This window comes from Dendropsophus ebraccatus, chromosome 4 (assembly GCF_027789765.1).
Source record: "Dendropsophus ebraccatus isolate aDenEbr1 chromosome 4, aDenEbr1.pat, whole genome shotgun sequence".
NCBI classification, from domain to species: Eukaryota; Metazoa; Chordata; class Amphibia; order Anura; family Hylidae; genus Dendropsophus; species Dendropsophus ebraccatus.
Window position 1 is genome coordinate 16,167,090 of NC_091457.1, and position 24,330 is coordinate 16,191,419.

Here is a 24,330-nt window from a genome sequence, read left to right on the forward strand (position 1 = left end):
GTCTGTGTATATGTATAAATGAATATGTCTGTGTATGTATATATGTTTGTGTATATATGTCCGTGTTTGTGTATATATGTCTGTGTATATGTATATTTCTGTGTATGTATATATGTTTGTGTGTGTGTATGTATATATATATATATATATATATATATATGTATGTTTTTGTATGTACATATCTGTATATGTGTGTATATATGTCTGCGTCTGTAAAATTATATATCTGTGTATGTATACGTCTGTGTATTTATGTATGAATGTATAAGTATATCCTATACTCTGTATATATATCCTGTATATATATATATATATATATATATATATATATATATATATATATATACAAACACACACGTCTGTGTCTGTTTTAAAATATATCTCTCTGTATGCATATGTCCATATGTATACATCTGTATGTATGTATGTTTGTGTATGTATGTACCAGTATATGTATACATCTGTATATGTTTGCATCTGTACATGTATACATCTGTATGTGTATATACTGTATGTATATGTTTGTGTATGTTCATATGTATACAAATGTATGTATATGTCTGTAGGTGTATGTATACGTCTGTAGGTGTATGTATACATCTGTATGTATGCATAAATCTGTATATATATATATATATATATATATATATATATATATATATATGTCAGTAGGTGTATGTATACATCTGTATATGTGTATGTAAGTTATTGTTTACCGCTTTATTTCTCAGATGTGAAACAGTGAAAAGGCGACTAATTAGTCAGAAAGTAAAAGAGTCAGTGCTGCATCTTTGGAAAAATCACACTGCCATCTGCAGGTGATGGGGGGGAACTGCGGCGTCCAATTTCTTGCATTTACAGGTAGACAGTCCAGAAAAGGAATCAATGGACGGCTCATTTACTGACTGTATAGATCTAGTACATACAGATCAGCCTGCTAGATCTACTGGAAGACAGAGCTGGAAGATCTACAGCGTATATTACAGATAGGTATAGGAACCATCACTTACTGGTTTTATCTGAGCATTACCCCCCCCCCCCCCCCCGCCCTTACAACTATAGAATTTTTAGAGATTGGCATAATCTAGCAGCACCATACAGCGCCTATCTAGCAGCACCATACAGCGTCTATCTAGAAGTACCATACAGTGTCTATCTAGCAGCACCATACAGCGCCTATCTAGCGGCACCATACAGCGCCTATCTAGCGGGACCATACAGCGCCTATCTAGCAGCACCATACAGCGCCTATCTAGCAGCACCATACAGCGCCTATCTAGAAGTACCATACAGTGCCTATCTAGCAGCACCATACAGCGCCTATCTAGCAGCACCATACAGCGCCTATCTAGCAGCACCATACAGCGCCTATCTAGCAGCACCATACAGCGCCTATCTAGCAGCACCATACAGCGCCTATCTAGCAGCACCATACAGCGCCTATCTAGTAGCACCATACAGCGCCTATCTAGCAGTACCATACAGCGCCTATCTAGCAGTACCATACAGTGTCTATCTAGAAGTACCATACAGTGTCTATCTAGCAGTACCATACAGTGTCTATCTAGAAGTACCATACAGTGTCTATCTAGCAGCACCATACAGCGCCTATCTAGCAGCACCATACAGCGCCTATCTAGCGGGACCATACAGCGCCTATCTAGCAGCACCATACAGCGCCTATCTAGCGGGACCATACAGCGACTATCTAGCAGCACCATACAGCGCCTATCTAGTGGGACCATACAGCGCCTATCTAGTGGGACCATACAGCGCCTATCTAGCAGCACCATACAGCGCCTATCTAGCAGCACCATACAGCGCCTATCTAGCAGCACCATACAGCGCCTATCTAGCAGCACCATACAGCGCCTATCTAGCAGCACCATACAGCGCCTATCTAGCAGCACCATACAGCGCCTATCTAGCAGCACCATACAGCGCCTATCTAGCAGCACCATACAGCGACTATCTAGCAGTACCATACAGCGCCTATCTAGCAGCACCATACAGCGCCTATCTAGCAGCACCATACAGCGCCTATCTAGCAGCAGCATACAGCGCCTATCTAGCAGTACCATACAGCGCCTATCGAGCAGTACCATACAGCACTTATTGAGCAGTACCAGACCGCGCCTATCTAGCAGCACCATACAGTGCCTATTTAGCAGCACCATACAGCCCCTATCTAGCAGTGCCATACAGTGTCTATCTAGCAGTGCCATACAGTGTCTATCTAGCAGTGCCATACAGCACCTATTTAGCAGTACCATACAGTGTGTACCTAGCAGTACCATGCAGCGCTTATCTAGCAGTGCCATACAGTGTCTATCTAGCAGCACCATACTGCGCCTATCTAGTGGGACCATACAGCGCCTATCTAGCAGTGCCATAAAGCAAAACACTAGTAGTACCATACAGTACTACACAGCAAGAAACAAGCACAGCCATAAACAGCTAACTAGCAGCATCAAAGAGCAGCCACCTAGCAATGCCATAAAGCAGCCACCTAGCAGCACCACCCAGCAATCAACTAGGCACATCTCACAGCAGCCAACTAATACAGTGCCCTAATATATTCTCTCTGTATTTGCTATAGATAAATAAGCTGGTAGACTATCAGGCTGTATTGCTAGCCATGTCCTCCCCCGCTCCCTGCTGTACTCTCGGCACCTCCACCACTGACACTCTCTGCATTATTAATGCCCGTCCTCCATGGTGATCCAGAAGATTCTGTAATTACAGGAATCCTCTCTCATCAGGACCAGCTCGGCCCCCGTGTCACTTCAATGATGTCACGTGCGGGATGACTCCCCTGGGCAGGTGCTCGGGAGCAGGCATGTATCCCATCCCCTCACCCACCAAGGCCTCCAGGTCATATTAACTTAACCAGAGCAAAGACGCCGGGGTCAGACCCTGTCAGCTCTGCGCAGCGTACGAGTCCTACATACCAGGCTGGAAAGGTTATTTATCCGAGATGGTGGCAGCAACATGATATTGTTACAGTAAGTGCTGGTTATGGTGTATATATTACTACTGATGATTTACTATGTAAAAACCTAATTCTTTTAGTTTTTTTCTTTTGTGAAATTACAAGAGATCGCCCATTGTTCCCTTCTCCTTCACAAGCCTAAGATCTGCCTGACTGTAAGGCGTCTGGCTGCAGCAGGAGCCCTGCCAAATGGATCTGTCCACACTTTAAGGGCAAATCCCTATACTAGGAAGCGGAGGTGGAAAAGGAATGGATCAGGAGGAAACTATCCCTTCAAGTATTTAAAGGGATTGTGTAGTTTAGAAAATTCTGTATTAAGAGAAGGCGGTCCTCTGTTTTGGGCTCTTCATCTGATGGAGAGCAATAATAAAGAGCGTCCTTACTGGAGGACCTACAGATATGGGCAAGTGTAATTCTTAGTTTCCCCTGTGGGGGCGCTGCTGTGAAACCTAACACTTCCACATTAACTCTTAGGGTGCCTTCACACGTAACCATATTGCTGCGTTTTTATCGCTCCGTTTTTGGTGCGATTTTTACATGCGAGTTTTGATTTTTTACATGAAAATCATGTGAAAATCAAAACGCGCATGTAAAAAACGCAGCGATAAAAACGCAGCGATACGGTACATGTGAAGGCACCCTTAGGGTGCCATTACACCAAGCGATTTTTTGACGACTAACTATAAACGATCTTAAACGACCGCTATAGCAAACGATCCAAAATCGTTCACCCACTTACACAGAACGATGATCGTTACTTATGATCGTTCTTGCAGTTGTTCTGTCGTCGCTATTGCGTACGTTTCAACTATGACTTCTTATTACACTGAACGATGTGTGAACGATCAAACGATAAAATTAGGTCCAGATCTTATTAAAACGATCAACGATTTCTCATTGGTCATTTACTCGTTGTCTGCTATTACACAAAACGACTATCATTCAAATCCAATCTAACGTTTTTTTTTTTAAAGATAATCGTCCTGTGGAATAGGGCCCTTAGGGTACTATTACACCAAGCGATTTTTTGACGACTAACGATTAACGATAAACGATCTTAAACGACCGCTACAGCAAACGACCCGAAATCGTTCACCCAATTACACGGAACGATGAACGTAATTTATGATCGTTTTTGCGGTCGATTAGTCGTCGCTAATGCGTACGTTTCAGCTATGACTTCTTATTACACCAAACGATCAAACGATAAAAATAGGTCTGTATTCTATAAAAACGACCAACGATTTCTCGTTGGTCGTTTAATCGTTTTCTGCTATTACACTAAACGATTATCGTTTAAATCCGAACGATCTAACGATTTTTCGAATGATAATCAGCCTGTGTGATACAGCCCTTAGGGAACACAATGTGATCATCTTATATTCAAGAGACCCTTTTAACAAAGTCCAAAGTGGATCTTCCCTTTAAGAATATTAATATATATATTCATATATATATATATATATATATATATATATATATATATATATATATATCTATATATCTATATCTAGGTTTACTGTTTGGCTAAAGGGGATTTCTTCTTTGACAACAAACAGATCGGCAAGTTCTCCCTGCCGGGGCTCCTAGTGTTCTGCTCTGTGGAGAAACATGGTAGTAAGAGTTCAATTTCCCTGCAGCGCCACCACAGGGGAAGTTGAGCATTACACAGTGTCCATTCAAATCAATGGGTTGTCTGCGTAATGTAGGACAGGGCAGTTCCTCTAGAGAAGGAGACTCTCTTTTATTTTAAGGGCCCTATTACACAGGATGATTATCGTGCAAAAAATCGTTATATAATTCGAATTTAAACCATAATCGTTGTGTGTAATTGCAACGATCGAAAAATCGTTCGCGTGTCATTGATCGTTGATTTAGATCTGAGCCTATAATTATCGTTAATCGTTCGCTGTAATTCCACATTCTTTCGCTCAAGTTCCGCATCAATCGTTCAGTGTAATTGCACATTGTTCATTGTTTTGCTGGGATCAGATGGAATAAACGATCATAGTAACGATGGCAATAACGACCATCGCTCTGTGTAATATGGTGAACGATTTCAGGTTAACGATTTAACAATCTTGTTTGCGATCGTTTATTGTTAGTCGTTAATCGTTAAAAGTCGCTCCCTGTAATAGGACCCTAAGGTGTATGGGAGCTCCTGCCAAAAAATAATTATTTTTTTCAAATCAACTGGTGTCAGAAATTTATACAGATTTGTAAATTACTTCTATTCTATTACGAATAATCTGGTCCCCCTGTACACATGAATGGCAAAACGTTTATGGGTTCTATGGTGAGAGGTAAGCTGTAGTCAGATAATTTGTAATTTACTTCTATTTAAAAAAAGATCTCCACTCTTCCAGTACTTATCAGCTGCTGTATGTCCTGCAGGAAGTGGTGTATTCTTTCCAGTCTGACACAGTGCTCTCTTCTGCCCCCTCTGTCCATGTCAGGAACTGTCTAGAGCAGGAGAGGTTTTCTATGGGGATTTGCTACTGCTCAGGACAGTTCCTGACATGGTAGAGAGCACTGTGTCAGACTGGAGAGAATACACCACTTCCTGCGGGACATCCAGTACCTATCAGCAGCTGTATGTCCTGCAGGAAGTGTTGTATTCTTTCCAGTCCGACACAGTGCTCTCTGCTGCCACCTGAGATTTTTTATATAGAAGTAAATGACTAATTATCTGACTACGGCTTACCCCTCACCATAGCACCCATGAAAGTTTGGCTGTTCATGTGTATGGGGAGACCAGATTATTGAAGGTGTATGGGCACCTATATAAGTCTACATGTCTGATCCTCTATTCCCCTTAGGCTGGGTTCACACTACATTTTTACAATCTGTTTTTTTCATCAGTTTTTTTTGCAAAGATGGAAGGAGCAGATGCATGTGCGTTTTTGTGTACGTTGAAAAAAAAAACGTATCCGTTTTGATCCGTTTTTTTTTTTATAATGGAAAAATGGATCAAAATGGATGCAAACACATGCATCCGTTTTTTCCATCCGTTTTTTTTTGCCTTAGATATAAGCAGCCCCGTGTAATGTTTATAGGGGAGGGGGTTATATAGGGTCAGTGCTGCACACCTCTGCCTTAAATGTGGGAGCCGGTGCTCAGTGGTAACTGGGTTCTTCACCCATAAAACTTGTATAGGAGAAAACCACGGCACTCGATATTGCAAGAATAAGTGAAAAGTTTATTTTTTAGCAAAATGATATACGGTATTTTACTCCGACCATACATAGAAAATATAAGAGCCGAGACCAGGTGCAACGTTTCGGTCCGCTATCGAGTGCCGTGGTTTTCTTCTATACATGTTTATGGGGGAGTCACAAGTCGTTCATACATAAATCTTATTTTCTATTCCATTGAGGCCAAAGGGAAAAAAAAAATAAAAAAATGTTAATTTTGTTTGCGACAAAGCTCCCCCCCCTTCCCTTCCCCCGCATAACCTGAAAGTAAATAATGACGAGCCCCCAGAATGACAGAAATAGAGAAAAAATAAAAAATTACCGGATTCTAAAAATACATTTCCAGGCTGATTAGGAATTCATCTGGAAGTAACATCAGACCCCCGAGGCTCTCAATTTAGAAAGCTTTTTACTCTACGAGAACCTAGCACCCATCTGCACAGCAAATGCTGCACGATTCATGGCGGACGGGCGGCCTTAACCCCTTCACTGACGGAGACGTGGGGGAGGGCGCATTCCCGGATAACTGCGCTCTGGCAGGGAAGGGGTTACACCGGGTGGCTGCGCGGAATGAAAAGTGACAGCTACAAGGAGACGGAGGTGATGACTAATGCGAGAGTGCTGCTGCTGCCGCCGACGCTAAAAATAAGAGAACGCCTCGCAAAAGCGATTTTTTTTCTCTCTCTCTCTCTATTTCGAGGGATCAAACGAGCTCATTTCCGACAAGGCGAGAAACATGAAAAGGGGAAATAATGTAAGGCGCTGGCTGTGGTCACAAGGCTCCGCTTTCCAATTAAAGTGTTGCCACGTCGCTATGGCAACAGGGACACGTTTGCTGGCGTCTTTTAAGCCCTGGGCCTGGCGGGGGGAGGGGCTTAGATACTTGAAGGTAATTAGGTGACGTCTATTGATGGTAGCAACCTACGGACGAGGGGTCTTGAAGCGACATCAATACTCCCCCTCCTGCCCGGGCCGCACCTATTGGCGGCATTTAATGTAAAATCTATAGGGTCTGAGTCTAGAGATGAGCGAACCTGGAGCACGCTCGAGTCGATCCGAACCCGAACTTTCGGCATTTGATTAGTGGTGGCTGCTGAACTTGGATAAAGCCCTAAGGCGATGTGGAAAACATGGATATAGTCATTGGCTGTATCCATGTTTTCCAGACAACGTTAGAGCTTTATCCAACTTCAGCAGCCACCGCTAATCAAATACCGAACAATCGGGTTCTGATGAACTCAAGCATGCTCGCGGTTCGTTCATCTCTAGTGACAACTCATCGCTTTAACTTGTTACTTGGCCTAGGAGTATATACATTCTGTGTATACAGTATACAGCGCAAGGTTCTATGGTGCTGGGAAGTTGGATTGTGGCGCCATTCCTAGTGACATCACTGATCCTATAGATGGATATAGGAGGCCAGAATACGGAGTGCGTTCACTAAGTTGGGGCGGGGCCCAGAAGAGCCAATCAGATGGCAACAACCTTTCTATCTGCCCCCAATTTATTTTTTTATAGAGCCCTGTATAAAAGAGACCTCCAAAGAGCCCTGTATAAAAGAGACCGCCAAGGAGCCCTGTATAAAAGAGACCGCCAAGGAGCCCTCTATAAAAGAGACCGCCAAGGAGCCCTCTATAAAAGAGACCGCCAAGGAGCCCTCTATAAAAGAGACCGCCAAGGAGCCCTCTATAAAAGAGACCGCCAAGGAGCCCTGTATAAAAGAGACCATCATAGAGCCCTGTATATAGGACACCACCATAGAGCCCCTCCATAAAGGAGACCGTTATAGAGCCCTGAATAAAAGAGACCACCATAGAGCCCAGTATAAAAGAGACCACCATAGAGCCCTGTATAAATGAGTTAGTCATAGAGCCCGGTATAAACGAGATAGTCATAGAGCCCGGTATAGAAGACACCACCATAGAGCCCCTCATAAGAGATTACTATACAGACCTGCATACGAGAGATCACCGAAGAGTCCCGTATGACAGAGAACACTATAGAGCCCTGTATAGAAGACATCGCCATAGAAGTGGTTAGATGTGGGGGTGGGGGGGATTAACTAAATCAGGAAAGAAAGTATTAACCCAACGATGAAACAAGGCAGTACCCCAGTTACAGGGGAAATAATATAAACCCCATAACCATGCAGAAGGGGGAAATAATCCTTTACCAGGGAAGAAAATATTAGCCCCTCTCCTAGGCCACCAGGACCATAATACAAACAACTCTTTAAGTGGCTAGACCACCAGGGAAGGATGCATTACCCTAGACCATACGTGTATACAATAGGGGGGGGGGGGGCTACACCTACACCAAGGAGTAAATATGAATCCTTTTTCTACACCAGACCACCAGGGAGTAAAGTAGTAACATCTCTTCTAGTATAGACCACCAGATATTATTTGGGGACGGGGTGAAGCACGGCATAAAATAACAACTCCTGTTCTATCAGAGACCACTCTGGAATAGGGCTCTACACTAGACCACCAGGGGATATCCTAGAAACTGCTCTTTTATATACTATAAACCGCTCTTTCACATCACCCAGGGGAGGATGGGAATTATCCCAAACAAGGCAGTAACAATAACCCCTCTTTTATCCCTGGCCTCCATGGAGGGGTGCATTGCCCCAGATCACCAGGGAATGTAATACAAAACCCTATTCTAGTGTAGACCGACCAGAATGAGGGAAAAACCTTACTTCAGGCCTCTTCTACCCTGCATCACCAAGGAAGAGGCATTACCCCCTACACCACCAGGGACATTTCTTAAACTGCTTAATGCCCTAGGCCACCAAATAGTAAACCATAGAGACATGCATGAAAGATAGCGTGGAGTAGGTGCGGAAGATGCAAGTCACAAAGTGAACGCCGCCTTGGGAAGGCTCATCCGTCGCGTGGCCTTCAGCTTCTAGCAAAACATGGGAAAGTGTCATGTAGATTCCAGTCGCTCTAATTAAGAGATATTTAGGGCCGTGTTTCATAATGTACGACGTCCATCATTGCTTTCCTGCAGGCCAGTCATTAGCACCACAATAAGATTCAGACAAATCTAAAAATATAGACAAATCCGTCAGCGGCTGGGAGAAGCGTCCGTGTCCTCCCGCACTGGTGAACACCTAATATGTACCAGGAAAGATTTATTCCGGAACTTCTGCCTATCTCCGGTTCCTGTAGAGACGCCCTTTAACCTTTCAAGAATGCCATACTCTACACCCAATGTCCTGGGTGGGGTCACAAACATATCCCCTAGTGTCTGTGTCATTGGAGCTTGGGTGGACCAAAGGTTATCCATCACCACACCTGCTAAGTAGATACATGTTCTGAAACCACCAATAATCTACTTGTTTTGGGGTCTAAGACCGCAGTCACACGTTCAATGTTCCGGAACACGGAACGCATGAATGCGGCCTTAGTTGTGTACTTCCCGGTTGTGCAGTTACTCAACAATTCCCAGAATGCATTGCTTTCCCTCAGCTCTCCAGGGGGAAAATCCCCCGAAAGTAAGACATAGTGCCTCTTTGGGAGGAAAAATTATTTTCGGGAAAACACGGTATATATGTATATGAGGGGTAGATGGTGATGTAGGCTGGAGGGACTGGCCAGAGTTAATGACATCATTTAGAGGGCGGGGCTAGAGCTCAGAGACAAGACCCAATCAAGCCTCTTATGGGGGATGATGCGCTGTCTATGGAGAGAGGAATGAGTCGGGAGAGCTGGAGACAATACACACTGTGCAGTTCTTCTAGTTTTCCGTCAGAGGTTACGTACACTTAAGCCAGTACTCTCAGTGATAACACTATGCTAGTAAGTTATATATCTGGGTCAATAGTTATATTTTCTAATACAGGAATACCTCCTCAATGATCAAAATCGTTCTGCTTAAAGCTCCTTACATACAGGCATATACAGGTAGATGAAAGGCATACGTACACATCTGTACGCAGTGCACCCCCTAGTGGTGGCTCTAGGCATACAGAATTTCATCATTTACATTATAGGGGGTAATTGGAGGACTGTATTAGAGAAAAATGGAGCACCAAACATTATAAAGATGTTTAATGAAGTAATTCGAAACAGAATTTTGGAGGGAAAAAAAAGTTACAGCAGCTGTAAGAAAACTCGGCTATCATTGCAAGTGACATATGGACTTACCACTCAGCTTTTCCTGGAGCCTTGAAGGGGTAACAGCAGTATATAACATAGTAGAAGCACACAAAGTTCAGTTCGGCACGCGGTGGTGCAAGTAGATAGCAACAAGTCCCGTTCGGACAATAAAAATTAATTTCTCGGCACTCACCAAGCAACTGTATTTGTAGTATTTATTGGATCTTCAAAGATGAGAACAAAATTGGTACAGGACGCATTTCAGCGCCCGTTGGCAGTTGAAAAAGGCAATACGCCGAAACGCGTCCTGGACCGATTTTGTTCTCATCTTTAAAGATGTAATAAATACTACAAATACAGTTGATTGGTGAGTGCCGAGAAATTCATTTTTATAACATAGTAGAGATATTATACACTAATACAGGGGTTATCCAGGATTAGAATAAACACAGCTACTTTCTTGCAAAAAAAGCGCCAGCCCTGCCTTCAGGTTGTGTGTGGTATTACAACTCAGCTCCAATTACTTCAATGGAACTGAGCTACAAAACCCCACAGCAACCTGAGGACAGGGGCGGTGCTGTTTCTGGAAGAGCGCGGCCACGTGTTTCTATACCTATAAGACCCAATATATATATATGTGTAATGATCAGCACTTACTCTTTCGTGATTATCCCTCGAGGGCCGGAGGCGACCACAATTTTCGGGTCGACGCCGTGCGTGTCCAAGATGTGTCGAGCAGCCGGACTTATGCGGACCCTGAAATGACAGATACACCATTGAAATGTAACCATTGGACACGTGGACCTGTTTATGCAACGTCTTCTCAGTTTTTGACGAGTTAAAGGGGAATTACACTTTCATTCAGGCTGATCCCCTAAACAGATTAGAGTACGATAGAATGGTGGTTGAACATGTGCCCCCCCCCCCAGGGATAAGAGACCCCTGTTCTCATGATCTGTGAGAGTCGAGGTAGTAGGACCCCCATCAATCAGATACTTCGGTGATAAGTTATAACTCTCGGATAACCCTTTTATAGGATATGTCAAGCCTTGCAACCAGGATTAGAAAAACATGGTCGCTCTCTGGGAGCACCGACTTGTCAGGTCAGCAAACGCTTGCTCGTTTCTCGCTCGCTGCCGGCGACACTCACCAACAGCGAGCGTGTAAGAGCCAAGGAGGCCACAGGAAGCTGCGATATGGCCGATAATTATGGCAGATAATCGCTTTGTGTGATAGGGCCTTAAAGGGGTTATCCAGCGCTACAAAAACATGGCCACTTTCTTCCAGAGACAGCACCGCTCTTGTTTCCAGTTTGGGATGGGTTTGCCATTTAGTTCCATTGAAGTGATTGGATACATAGAGGAGACAGAGTCTGGCTATAGAGTCCCTTACAAGGACTCAATGGCCTGTGACGAATAGCAATTATTACCGTCCAGACGCGTCCAAGTCAATACATGTCTACACGGAGGAATGAGGAGATATGAAGACGGATTAGGCGGCGGAGTAGTCAATAATGGCATGTACACAGCTAATGGTACACAGGCTGGGGGTGGAGAGCAGACCCACCACCACAGGTGCAGAATGGGCGGCAGCCACTGGCGCTAGCACCGGGATGACCTTTCCAGCGTGATTTTTGCATCGGCTCGTCTTTTGGAGTCTTGCCGGGTGGCCCGGGGGCTAGTACGGTCCTGTGCTCTTGCATAGAGCGTAATGAACTACAAGACAGCTGGATGCACGTCATTAGAGACGCACGCTCCAGCTCCGCCGCTTGGCTCAGGGCCGCAATTAAAGGAAGCGCTTGTGATTCTCACACGTCTGAGCCTAACACCACGGAATGGACATGTGTGTATGTGTGTGTGTGTGTGTGGGGGGGGGGGGTTCGAAAACATGGCAGAGAATAAAAAAAAAATTAATTCTTTACTTTGGACAATCCCATTGACAATAAGCTGAGAACAGAAACCCCAGTGATCAGCTATAATCTGCAGCGACACCACAGGGAAAGCTGGATATTAAAGGGGTATTCTGGTGAAAGTGTTTTTTTTTACTTCAAATATACTGGTGTCAAAGATTTGCAATTTGAAATTTTAAGTCTTCTAGTACTTATCAGCTGCTGTATGCCCTGCAGGAAGTGGTGTATTCTTTCCAGTCTTACACAATGCTCTCTGCTGCCACCTCTGTCCATGTCAGGAACTGTCCAGAGCAGCAGTAAATCCCCATAGAAAACCTCTCCTGCCCTAGACAGTTCCTGACATGGACAGAGGTGGCAGCAGAGAGCACTGTGTCAGACTTAAAAAGAATACACCATTTCCTGCAGGACATACAGCAGCTGATAAGTACTTGGAAGACTTGAAAATTTTAAAATAGAAGTAAATTAAAAACTTATATAACGTTCTGATGAGAAAAATTGTATTTTTATGCTATAAAGGATTGAGGATTACAAATAAAAAGGACTTTGGACTTTTAGTATGAACATTATTCATGGGTTTGAGGGACTATACTGTCAGCTGCCAGAGGGGTAAGGATACAGATTTTGTCTACAGTTGCCCTTAAGAAAAACCATGGGGGAGTGAAAGCAATTATGTAGAAAAAAAAACTACTATTTTTATCCTAGAAATATTTCATGAAACATGCAGGATTCACGGGGTTAAGAGACTATATTGCTGGCTGCCAGAAGGGGAAGGAGATTGATTTTCTTCAGAGTTGCCCCCTAAATAGCCCCATAGGGGAAACATAAGAAAATGTTTATTAAAGTATTGTATTGTCCCCCAAACGTTATACAAATCACCAATATGCACTTATTACGGGAAATGCTTATAAAGTGCTTTATTCCCTGCACTTACTACTGCATCAAGGCTTCACTTCCTGGATAACATGGTGATGTCACTTCCTGGATAACATGGTGATGTCACTTCCTGGATAACATGGTGATGTCACTTCCTGGATAACATGGTGATGTCACTTCCTGGATAACATGGTGATGTCACTTCATGGATAACATGGTGATGTCACTTCCTGGATAACATGGTGATGTCACTTCCTGGATAACATGGTGATGTCACTTCCTGGATAACATGGTGATGTCACTTCCTGGATAACATGGTGATGTCACGACCCGACTCCCAGAGCTGTGCGGGCTGTGGCTGCTGGAGAGGATGAAGGAAGAGGGATGCTCAGTGTCCCTCCAGTGCCCTGTGTCCCTCAATGTCCCCTGCCATCATCCTCTCCAGCAGCCACAGCCTGCACAGCTCTGGGAGTCGGGTCGTGACATCACCATGTTATCCAGGAAGTGACATCACCATGTTATCCGGGAAGTGACATCACCATGTTATCCAGGAAGTGACATCACCATGTTATCCAGGAAGTGACATCACCATGTTATCCAGGAAGTGACATCACCATGTTATCCAGGAAGTGACATCACCATGTTATCCTGGAAGTGAAGCCTTGATGCAGTAGTAAGTGCAGGGAATAAAGCACTTTATAAGCATTTCCCGTAATAAGTGTATATTGGTGATTTGTATAACTTTTGGGGGACAATACAATACCTTAATAAAAAATTTTGGCCAGACTTCTCCTTTAATGTAGTTAAAACAGTCTTTTTATAATATACTATAACATAAGCTTCTTTTTTTAGGACTTTTGATATGAAAATCATAGTGACTATATGGTCGGCTACCAGAAGAAGAAACAGACAGATTTTCTTCAAAGCTTGTCCTCGAAGAAACACAAAGGGGGACACATGGAAGGAACAAAAAAAAACTTTATTTTTATGCTAGAAACATTACAAATTACAAGTATAAACTATAAAAGGACTCATGGGATAACCCTTTAAGGATTAAATCTTGACCTCAAATAACCCATCCACCGTAGACAGCTGTCGGCAGAACGAGCGTCTGAATAGTCATCACATTTGGCTGACGGCTATCTTACTTAGTTTGTACATCTGAAATCACTGACCTTGTTTCAAGGTAATTAAAGTGAATAAGAGATAAGAACGAATTCACTAGAGAATCTTTGGGTCATGTGATGTCTGCTGATGATGTCACGGTCACAGGTGAGTAAGAGTGTGTCAACCCCGCCCCTTAGTTGGCGCTGTGAAAGTACATGGCTCTCCGTGACCCGCCCTGATCGCTATCAGGGTGGAAATTTAAAAAAATAAAAAATAAAAAAAGAGGAACGGGCGTTCCTTGTCTGGAATCTTAGGCTGAAGCCAGTGACTAAAGGTCGCTCTGTCTCACCAGAGAGGTCACATTGTATTTCTGCAATTTTTAATTTGCAATATCAACCGCATATATTCCGTTCTGTATTGTCCTGATGGGTTCCTGTCGCATACAGATACAGTAGCTACGCAATGCCCTCATGATGTATTTCCTCTCATCCATGCTGTAGCGTGAGCGATCAATGCCAATCTGCTGCCGCTACAGCTAGCAATAAATTATTGTGGTCCAGCCTTCTGAATTTGGCCTAAAGGTAAACTGGAATACATTGTTTATAATGATGTTTTTTTATGTCTTTGTTTCAGATGGGGGGAGGTGGACAACGAAAGACCTGTCAGCTACATCACTAATCCAGCCGGAGAAGCCTCACTACACATTCTATTCTGGCAAAACACAGGGAAATCCTACAATTCCTCAGTTATAATATGAAAAATTTTCTCAAATGACCAAGAAACAAAAACAAAAAAAAAAAGTCAAGGTCGTAGGGCTCTATTACACGGAGCGATAATCAGCCCAATCAGGCCGATCCGTAATAGAGACGATAAGCCGATGACACCGATCATCGGCTGATCGTGTCTTTTGGTCCTGACCTTCAGTCATTGCCTGCTGACCATGCATCGCAACGTGTATTAGCGATGCACGTCCGACGATTGTGAGAACTGTACACATTACCTCTCCACGCTCCTGTTGTTCTTCTGCCCTCTGCTTGCTTCCCGGAGCTGCCCCTGTAGCTTCAGAGCAGTCACAGCGGTCCCGGACAGTGATTGGCTGACTGCCCTGTCAATTCAGAGACTGCTCTGAAGCTACAGTGGCGGCTCTGGGAAGCGAGCAGAGGGCAGAACAACACCGGGAGCGTGAAGAAGTAATGTATAACAGTTTAGGGCAAGGGCTGCACGGACATCGCTAACAATGTCTGTGCAGCCCTAGCTAAATGATTATCCAGCTGTGTAATAGGCTCTTATACATTATTCATCAAAAGGACCCTTACCCAAGTTTTCCAGGCTGGGCTGGGGCCTTCTGTGGTGGTATTGTGGCATCGGTTGTGGCTACGGTGGTGGTAGTAGTGGTGGTACCTGGTGGAGGGGAGCTCTGAACACTTGGTATCTCTGCCTGTGTCCAGTCCTGTCCTTCCTCCACCATAAGGGCGATCAAGGATCCAAGCCGGATGTTCCTGCTGCCTTCTTGAATCTGTCAGAAAACAACATTGATGACATGAGGAGCTACTGAGGAACTGCTAAACTTCCCCATCCCCTCTGAAACATGGTTTAGGGCTACCAAGAAAGACTCCAACCTACTCTAGTTGGAAGCTACTGAAGCTCTTTACCCACTGTCTGGGGCAACGAGTAACAATTTAGGAGCAACATCTGGAGATCCTAAAATATCTATTGGGCGGCTCTTCTCAACGCCCATCAAATATGGTGACGAGTATGAAAAACCATCAACTTTACTTACTGCCTACCTTACCAGTACATGTTACGACTAGTGTTGTGTGGATGTGAGGAAACTGTGTAGGGTCAGCAACCTCTCAGAACTTGAATGCTTGGCATTTGATTCCCAGCGTTAGGAGAAGTTGGAGGCCGCCATAGGAATGTCAGAAAACATGGATACAGCCATAGGTTGTACCCATGTTTTCAAGAACTCCCTATGGCGGCATCCAACTTCTCAAAGGAGTCAAGCGCTCAGGTTCAGAGAAGTTGCCGAACCCGGATAGTTTCCCCAAGTCCGCTCAACACTAATTATGACCATTGAGTACAGATGTTCTTCATGTTGTGTTGAAACCCAACATGCCCGACCATTCTCTTTTCCAACATCTTATCATCCAAGCATTAGATGGTTGGCCGATCCCATTCAATTTGGTGGGTTAGGTCAAATTTAAAGGGATTATCCCAAGATGCAAAGTTATTGCCTATTCACATAAAATAAATAAGGGCTCTTTTACACTGATCGGCCATCGCTAATCCACACTCATTTCCAAAGTCCTTACAAGGCTCAATTGTGCGACCTTTTAAGTGAATCTGTAAAGCTCGGACAGCCCCCCCCCCCCCCCAAACCCCCAATACAGTTTTAATGTCCTTATCATGGCATGTCCAGTCTTGGAGTCTGGGAAAAACAACTCTTATTCTGGTGGTGCGGTGGTGTGTCAATAAGGCGTGGCCTAGAGATTCCATGCCCTAGGCCTGCAGCACCTCTCTCCCCGCCTTCATCCAGCGCGGGTGTGCCAAAAAAGGAGAAAGACGTGGTGAGAGGCACTGCAGGCCTAGACTCTACCTTGCTGCCGGAATAAGAGACAAGAGACAGACAGACAGACCCCGGACCGTGCATGCCCTGAAGAGGACATCAAAACGGTACCGACAGTTTGGGGGGCAGTTTGTCCGGGCAATACAGATTAACCTTAAATTCATTGATATCGGCTGCACAACTACCGCAACATGCGACCAAAACATTTTTTTTATTTGAACCCAAGATCCAACTGGCTGATCACCAAAAAGTTCCCGGTAAAGTCGCCTATATGATGGCGAAAAGTTTTTCCCGAGCTGTGATGTTTTCCATCTTCATTGATCTGCACCCGTAAACAAAATTATTCTTTTCATTCTATGACTTCCTTCCCTGACGCCGCGCCCCCCGGTTCTATGAATCTCGTCCTCTTATCTGATGCATTAGAAGCCGCGTATTCATCATCCGAACAAAAAACAATCCCCAACATCTCAGCTTTTCTACAGAAGGGAGGCTTGGTGCAATTTTCTAACATTGTCATACGAAAATAGCTTTTTATTATTATTTTTTTTCTCTGAATTTGAATGGAAGCGATTTATCCAAATATTGTGAAACAAAAACGATAAAGGAGAAAGAAGAAAAAGGCGGCGCAGGCCGCATGACAGCCCACGCAGCTATTTTTGGGGCCCTTTAATTCCTGAGATGCAAAGCTTGTCAAAATGAAATTATAGGTTTTTCTGGTTAAAATCTCTGGCGTGACGCAAATCGCACAGGGTAATCACAGATGTTATTGCTGAATGTATAATTGTAGATTTCACATGAAAAACTGCTAAACATTCAGATGCCATTATCAGGTCTTCAACTCCCCACCCATAAAAAAATAATAATAATAAGAAGATACTGTGTTCTGGCTGACCTGGTCTGTCCATGCCTCACATCAGTGATCCCCAACCTGTGGCTCTTCAGCTATTGCAAAATTCCAAATCCCATTATTCCCTGTACAGTAAATTGCTGTAGATTTACGTTTAAGAATGAGCACTGCAAATCCATAGCAAATAGACCACATCGGAACAGGGCCTAATACTGCCGCGCACCTTTCAGAGATTGTGTAAACTTTGGCTGTGTTGACACAATTTTGGAAAAACTATGATGTTTTGGCAATGCTTTTACAAAAATCATAGAGGGGAAAAAAAACATTTCAGAACAGCCTATGAGGAGGAGGAGAGCGCGGCCTCTGAGGAGGAGGAGCGTGGCCTATTAGGAGGCGGAGAATACAGCCTATGAGGAGGAGGAGAGCGCGGCCTCTGAGGAGGAGGAGCGTGGCCTATTAGGAGGCGGACAATACAGCCTATGAGGAGGAGGAGAGCGCGGCCTATGAGGGGGAGGAGAGCATGGCCTATGAGGAGGAGGAGAATACAGCCTATGAGGAGGAGGAGAGCGCGGCCTATGAGGAGGAGGAGAATACGGCCTATGAGGAGGAAGAGAGCGCGGCCTATGAGGGGGAGGAGAGCATGGCCTATGAGGAGGAGGAGAGCACAACATATGAAGGGGAGGAGAGCATGGCCTATGAGGAGGAGGAGGAGGAGGAGAGCGCGGCCTATGAGGAGGAGGAGAGCGCAGCCTATGAGGAGGAGGAGGAAGAGAGCACGGCCTATGAGGAGGAGGAGGAAGAGAGCACAGCCTATGAGGAGGAGGAGAGCACAGCCTATGAGAAGGAGGAGAGCACAGCCTATAAGGAGGAGGAGGAGAGCACAGCCTATGAGGAGGAGGAGGAGAGCACAGCCTATGAGGAGGAGGAGGAGAGCACAGCCTATGGAGGAGGAAGAGCGTGGTCTACGAGGAGGAGGAGAGCACAGCCTATGAGAAGGAAGAGAATAAAGCATATGAGGAGGAAGAGTGCGGCCTATGAGGAGGAGGAGAGAACAGCCTATGAGGAGGAAGAGAGCACAGCCTACGAGGAGGAGGAAAGCACGGCCTACGAGGAAGGGGAGCAGGAGAGCAGCCAATGAGGAGGTGGAGAACATAGCCTATGAGGAGGAGAAAAGCAGCCTATGAAGAGGAGGAGGGCACAGCCCATGAGGAGGAGGAGGAGGGCAGCCTAAGAGGAGGAGAAGCATGGCATATGACGAGGAGCACAGCCTATGAGGAGGAGGTGGGCAAGGCCTATGAGGAGGAGGCGGGCAAGGCTTATGAGAAGGAGGTGGGAAAGGGCTATGAGGAGCAGAAGAAAATGGTCTATGAGGAGGTGGACATGGCTTATAAGGAGGAGAAGCAAAGCATATTAGGAGAAAATGGGCATGGCTAAGGAAGAGGAGGAAAGCACAGCCTATGAAGAGGAGGAAAGCACAGTATAAGAGGGTGAGGTGGGTATGGTCTGCGAGGAGGTGGTGAGATTACCCTATGAGTCGAAGGAGAGCAGCCTAAGGGGAACAAAACATATGAGAAGAAGGAGCACAGCCTATGTTTGGCCCCCTCTACATGTCGATACACCAACTCTGTTACTGTAGGTCTAGCTATGAAGTGAATACATTAAGTTCAATATATTTACATACCTTGTAATATATGAATGACCCAACTGTAGAATATTACTATGGTGTGGATTTATAAAAGCTATGTAGGACATCACTTAACATGACTATTTAGTCTACTCTACCCATATTTCCATTCAAACATATATGGCCGGCTAACCATCATTTATGAACCAACTAGATACATATAACAGATGGAGGGACGAGAAGAGGGAAGAGAAACCAACAACCCTTCCCCTCACCAGACCTTATACGTGTATATGCATTAAGCTGTGGACTCAAACAACTATGTGGACCTTTACATGGAAGGCTACAGAAGAGAGTGTAGTCGTACTTCAGGAGGGAGAGGATGAAGGTGTTGGCATTACGTCATCAAATGTTTTCAAGGTTGAGGCGGCAGGAGGTGGTAAGGGTTTCCATGAGTGGTTTGAAAGACAGTGGAATGAAAGGTGACCCCAAGACAGAGGACTATGGTGAAGTCACTGACTGATAGTTCTTATGGGAGAAGACTGATGGAGAAGTACATTTGAGAATGGAAGCACTGATATGCCAGGGTTTGCATATTAGACCTTAATATTGACCAGGTGAAGCTGGCATGACCCCCCATTCCACCAGGTGAGGTGCAGCAGTCCTAGCAACAGAAACCCTATAGTAATAGTCCTGTGGCCATATTCAATGAGGCCGTAATGATCTCACGTTGTCCACCGGACAAAGCTGCTCTGTGCCGACCGCCGTGCAAAGGAAAATATTCACCCAATAGATTCGCTAACACAATTAGAGCCCACAGAGAAGTATCTTCCGCGCTCGGTGAGGGGGGGGGGGTCTGACCGTTGCCGCCGTCTTCACACAGGGAAAGAAGCAGAGTGCAGCGATTGTCTGCCGAGAGAAGATCAGCCGCCTGAATCTCACACACACTAAATGAGACTATCGATCGTCCTGCTGTTTGCCTGCGAGAAGAGATCTGATGAATAGCGGCTATTGACCCGCTGACACCAGCCGAGGATTCACACAAGTGATCAATAAGACAGAAAATCATAAAAAGCTGCAGTAAAAAAACGTATGAAGAAGAAGATGGCTGTAATGGCTTAAAGAGAATCCTTCCCGGGAGAGCGGCTTTTCTCTGTATAGCCGGATGTCTTCCTGTGATATGGAGAAGGGAGCTTCTGCATGTCATTGTGGGATCATATACCAAAAATCTATATCACTTATAGGGCTTCTGCATCCATAGAATGGAAATGTAGGGATTTCTATTCATCAGCCCCTCGGCTAGCCAGAGATGGGAAAAGGCATTTCTCCTGGACCCCTATGCATGTGCATGCTTCATTCAGTTGGGTGTGCATGTGTTCTCAATGCTATGTACCAGACCCAACATACTTGATCCTTCATTCCCTGACACGGCCTGTTTTAGTTCTTCATATACATAAGGTAGGCCACATACATTAGATAACCACTGGCCAACTATCAGGATCGGTCAACCATCTCATGTGTATACAGTAAGCTTACCACTCAAGACACGGAGCTGCTCAAATGTTTTGTCCAAAGGTGTCTGGCAGCAACTTCCCTCCTTTTCCCATTGGCTGAGCCGTGGATGCATTTGTAAGGGGGAAATGGAAGAGATAGCTGAACAAGAGTTTGCTTGAACACTATCTTGCCACTTTGGTTAACCATTCTCATGTGTATGGGCACCTTGAAGCAAATCGGTCATGTCTAAATCATGGAGGTGGTGCATGGCATGAACGTCTTCCTTCCTTTAAGGCAGGGGTCTCAAACTTGCGGCCCTCGGGACACTTGTTTGCGGCTCCCACCTCAATGGTAGCTTTCCTGTAAGTGCGGCCCTCATCAGCTGCTCAGCCACGATTGGCTGAGCTTAACTTTATGATGACGCGGCAGAGGGGGGCCGACATCAGGGACGGCTGCAGCTGTTCGGTCGGCCTCCCGAAGACGACGGAGAGGTGGGCGGCGGTGGTGGTGGTGGGAGGGGAGGTGTGCGGCAGCGGTGCGGGGCAGGTGAGCGGTGCAGGGGCCTACAGCCGCCTAGCAGAGCAGCCGCCCCCTAGCGTCCCTGCCGCACATGCAGCTCCCCGGTCTCTGGAGGAGGCCGCGGGGACTGTAAGGATGCAGTGCAGACCCCCGATCCTGCTTTACAGCCCCAGGACTTGCAGTGATGCGATCACTTCACCCTGCAGTCCCTGCGGCCTCCTCCTCCAGAGATCGAGGAGCTGCATGTGCGGCTGAGAGGAGAGCGCCGGTGGCGGGGGTGAGAGGAGGAGGAGGAGGAGGAGGGGTGTGTGCTCAGCTCCCCCCAGTCCCCTCTGTGACCCCCAGTCCCCTGTGTCACCCCCAGTCCCCTGTGTCACCCTCCAGCTCCCCTCTGTCACCCCCGGCTCCCCCCAGCTCCCCTCTGTCACCCCTGCTCCCCCCAGTCCCCTGTGTCACCCCCAGTCCCCTCTCGGAGACCCCCAGTCTCCTCTCGGAGACCCCCAGTCCCCTCTCGGAGACCCCCAGTCCCCTCTCGGAGACCCCCAGTCCCCTGTGTCACCCTCTCCTCCCCCCAGTCCCCTGTGTCACCTCCCAGCTCCCCCCAGTCCCCTTCTTGTGGAAAACCTGATGCGGCCCAGCCTCACCCAGACTCTACCTCCAGCGGCCCCCGGGTAAATTGAGTTTGAGACCCATGCTTTAAGGGAATCCGTCACTAGGTTTAAGCTGTCTTAAATGTGGGCAGAATAAACTAGTGACAGAAATGCTGAACAGATTGGTGTATTACTTACATCATTCTTTTCAGCCGTTCTCCTAATATGCAGGAGAATAGGATTCTTGCCACACCTCTGCCCCCGCCCTCCAGCAGCTGATTGACAGCTGACTGCCTATACACAGCATGGACAGATAACTGCCAATCAGCAGCCAGTGGGCAGAGTTTTCTGCTTCTCATGAATATCCAGGGCTACTAAGCTCATGCACATAATTGTCCATGTTATTCAGGAGGAGATCTCTTGATAAGCTACACAGAACAATATAAGTGATACATCATTCTGTTCAGCTTCATTGTCACTAGTTTATGCTACCCTGAGATAGGACACCATAAACCTGCTGACAGACGCTCTTTAAAGGGAACCTGTCACCCCCCGTGTCGGGGCAGAGCCCGGCCGACCTCCCGGTGGAGCCCCTTTTACTTACCCTGTGCACGAAGTCCAGCTCCTGGACGCGCTCCCATTGCCGAGATATCGGCGTCGGAAACCCAGCCCACACTCATCAGAGATGAGTCCGACGTTCATAGAGAATGGCGGCTCTGACAGCAATATCTCGGCAACGGGAACGGGTCCAGGAGCAGGACTTTGTGCACGGGGTAAGTATAAGGTTCTCCACCGGGGGGCCGGCCAGGCTCTGCCCCGGCACAGGGAGTGACGTGTCCTCTTTAAGTGATTGACATACAGTGCTCAAACAGTCAAAGCAGGGGAGGCATACATGCTGCAGTTCAGCACCGCCTACTTGACACCTGAGCTCTGATCAGGATGTAGAACTGGCAGATTCCCTATAAATGGATTATCCTAAAGTTAAAAAATCTACTGTGTATTGGATAGGTGATAAGTATCTGACCAATGGGACCCTCACTGATCACCTGACCCTTTTCCCATGTTAAGGCAATGAATGAATGGCATGTTCTTATGATCAATGGGACCATCACTTATTAACAATCCAGAGTATGGGGGGAGATTTATCAGACATGGTGTAAAGTAGAACTGGCTCAGTTGCCCCTAGCAACCAATCAGATTCCACCTTTCATTCCCCACAAACTCTTCGAAAAATGAAAGGTTGAATCTGATTGGTTGCTAGGGGCAACTGAGCCAGTTTCACTTTACACCATGTTTGATAAATCTCCCCCTATATGTTTTAATCCTGGGATTATCCCTTTAAGAATGACTGGTAGATTTCTATTATTAGTAGAAGTAGTATGCTACATATTGGCCTTCCCCCCAGCTTTAAGGTCAGGGATCTGAAGCCAACCCCCCGTGTTACATTATTCACAATGCAAAATAGAAGTCTATATTTTACCCAGAACTATATGGAGCTGCGGAGGAGGAGAAGGATCACATCTCTCTTAAGGGCTTTGTATACATATGTATAGATGTAAATGTGAATGGAAGACAAGCTGGATTCATGTCATGCAAAAAACAGATGACGCATATGATGTTAACCGGTTATTTACTGTGGAATAGCGAGTTCTGCAAACCCCATTCAGATGAACGGGACAGTCACACAACAATATATCCTAAGAGAAAGCTTTCCTATGACAGGTGTACAGATTAGGCTGATCCTATAGGAGGGATGCACAACCTACAGCCCTCCAGCTGTTGCTAAACTACAATTCCCATCATGCCTAGACAGCCAAAGCGAAGCTTTGGCTGTCCAGGCATGATGGGAATTGTAGTTTGGCAACAGCTGGAGGGCTGAAGGTTGTCCATCCCTATCCTATAGTTGGATGGGGAACCTGTGACCCTCCAAAACTACAATTCTCACCACTTGACGGCTTTCTTCCAGAAACAGCGCCTCTCTCATCCTCAGTCTGGGTGCGGTATTGTTGCTCGGTTCCACTGAAGTGAACGGAGCTGAATTTTAATACCACACAAAACTTGAGGAAAGGGGTGGTGCTGTTTCTGCAAGAAAGTAGCTGGGTTTTTTTTCTAACACCCTGCCCCCCCCCAACACACACACATACACACACACACAAACTCTTGTATCACCTACGAAATTACAAAAAAAAGTAACTAGTCGTTTTTAGTACTCTGTACTCTGCGTGTTTCTATGGTAACAGACTACAAACAAACCTCGTGTAGTCAGATCCTGTATTCATAGTCCCATTCATCTATCCTGTATTTCAGGCATCCACATCAAGGTCTATGCAGCATTCAGTTACCATGTATACGTTGTAAAATGGACTCCATGTAGACAGACCCCGCCAAGCGTAGGAGTCTTGGCTGACTAATGTGTATGGTCTTTACCCACAGTGCATCCTTTCTAGCGGAGGAGACATCCTGAGGCCCCATTCACACGTCCGTGTCAGTTTTTACTGTCAGGAAA

General features: G+C 45.7%; 1 protein-coding gene across 2 annotated transcripts in view; it reads right to left on the reverse strand.

Annotated features, from left to right (window-relative positions):
* PDHX (pyruvate dehydrogenase complex component X) overlaps nt 1–24,330 on the reverse strand; it is a 75,930-nt gene that overhangs the window by 25,888 nt on the left and 25,712 nt on the right. For both annotated transcript variants that reach the window (XM_069965161.1, XM_069965162.1), the window contains exons 4-5: nt 15,501–15,700; nt 10,953–11,051 (exon numbers count right to left, since the gene is read on the reverse strand). In XM_069965161.1, coding sequence (XP_069821262.1) covers nt 10,953–11,051; nt 15,501–15,700 — 299 coding nt within the window. The remainder of the gene's footprint in view (nt 1–10,952; nt 11,052–15,500; nt 15,701–24,330) is intronic.